At 39.6% G+C, this 1,627-nt stretch overlaps 1 protein-coding gene across 1 annotated transcript in view; it reads right to left on the bottom strand.

Annotated features, from left to right (window-relative positions):
* LOC104709493 (protein MON2 homolog) overlaps positions 1 to 1,627 on the bottom strand; it is an 18,891-nt gene that overhangs the window by 1,975 nt on the left and 15,289 nt on the right. Inside the window, 3 exon segments of the mRNA XM_019228737.1 lie at positions 145 to 269; positions 579 to 718; positions 807 to 1,131. Of these exon segments, the coding sequence (XP_019084282.1) occupies positions 145 to 269; positions 579 to 718; positions 807 to 1,131 (590 nt within the window).

Here is a 1,627-nt window from a genome sequence, read left to right as displayed (position 1 = left end):
GGTGGCCAAGTTCCTGGAGGATAAAGATAATCTCTTCAAGTCTAGCTGTTGGGATCGGACGGTTGCCTGCCAAAAAGATAACCACAGATTAACGAATGGGAAGCAAAGAAGATGTTAAAATTTAAACAAAATAGTGACCCTTACCTAGATTATTCTCGTCGATTAAAAATCTACTCAAAATGAATTCACATCTGGCCATTAGCGTGATGATAGAGATTTTGCTCACTTCTGCTCTTGTGGAGTGCCACTCCTTGGTTTCAGAGCTGAAACTAAAAATGTAAATGATATCGGTTTGTTAAACATGAGTGTAAGAATGGGTACCAAATCACTATTCATGGACATTTCTAATCTTCTGCAGAGAAATGGCAATGCGCCTGAGGTCTCTCTCTATGATTTGTCTGCATATTGTTATATGTGTTTGATTCAAAATACACAACTAATGTCGAGGAGGGATTTTTTAGAGGAGCACGCTCTATCACATTATCAAAGTACGAAATACTAGTGTCTTTGCAGAAGAAGCAATATAAAAATTAAAGGAATAGGCTATGATCAAGAATATGCCCTCAAGACGATATTACCTGCTCAAGGAAAACAATTTCTGTAAGCATGTCAAGGAAAATCTACTACAGTGGGCAGGCATAAGCTCTACAGTTTCAACAGGCAATGAGCATGTACGTGATGCACAGCGATCTAGGGTTGAAACAAGCCGCTCCAGGACCTGTTTATTCAAGAAGTGGACACATCACATTAAAAACTCAGACATTAGGATAACAGGGAACGATTTACATGAAATTCAAGCTACTCACTTCTCGAGGTGCATCAACGGTCGACATAAGAATGATATCGCCAAGACCGTTTAAAAAGGCCATCTCAAGGGTCTCATTGGCCTTGAGTGCTGCAGCAGGGAGAGAATTTGAAGAAAGTGCACGTCCACAATAACCAACAAGGAATATATCGTAAACATCTCCTATTTCTTTCCAAATGCGTATCCTAGCTGTTTTGCTAATTTTTAGGTCTGTGTCACCACCCACAGAACATAATTTCACATCTTCAACAAGTAAACGGTTGAAGCCCTCAGCTGCTACCTTCCAGAGTGAACCATCTGGATTGTCTCGTCTTGTCATCATGCACCTGAAAATAAAAATGATCCTATAAGTTTTTTGTACACACTTCTCCCAGACACAGCAGAAGGAAAATAGACATGATAACTCAAAGCAATCTACAGAAATTGATAACTCAAACCAATCTACAGAAATTCAAGAACATTTTATTTTAGCAATTCTGGGCAGGGACATGGAACATGAGAGAGGAAAAGTGGGGTTTGGGTTGACTAGATTAAGCAAACAACCGATGATTCCCCTTCGAAACTCATGTTATGAGACTTTGAGTTCAGAAGAGCCAACCCATTCGCACAATGCCTATCGGAATCAATAAACGGTATACAATGAGAGTTTATTTTACCTTCTCAGGTTCTGGATGAATTCGGGAAACAGGATATACTTTTCAACTGCAGGAGCTTGAAGGAGAAGCTCTACCAAGGCAGGTATCAGCTTTTCTGCAAACATATTAGTCGTAATTCTTGTGGTTGGAATTGTTTCAGACGAAGCATCAGCTTTATGTTCCAATA

The sequence above is a fragment of the Camelina sativa genome, chromosome 8 (genome assembly GCF_000633955.1).
Source record: "Camelina sativa cultivar DH55 chromosome 8, Cs, whole genome shotgun sequence".
Taxonomy (NCBI): Eukaryota; Viridiplantae; Streptophyta; class Magnoliopsida; order Brassicales; family Brassicaceae; genus Camelina; species Camelina sativa.
The sequence above is the reverse complement of the archived record's forward strand: the minus strand, read 5'-3'. Positions and strand labels throughout refer to the sequence as shown.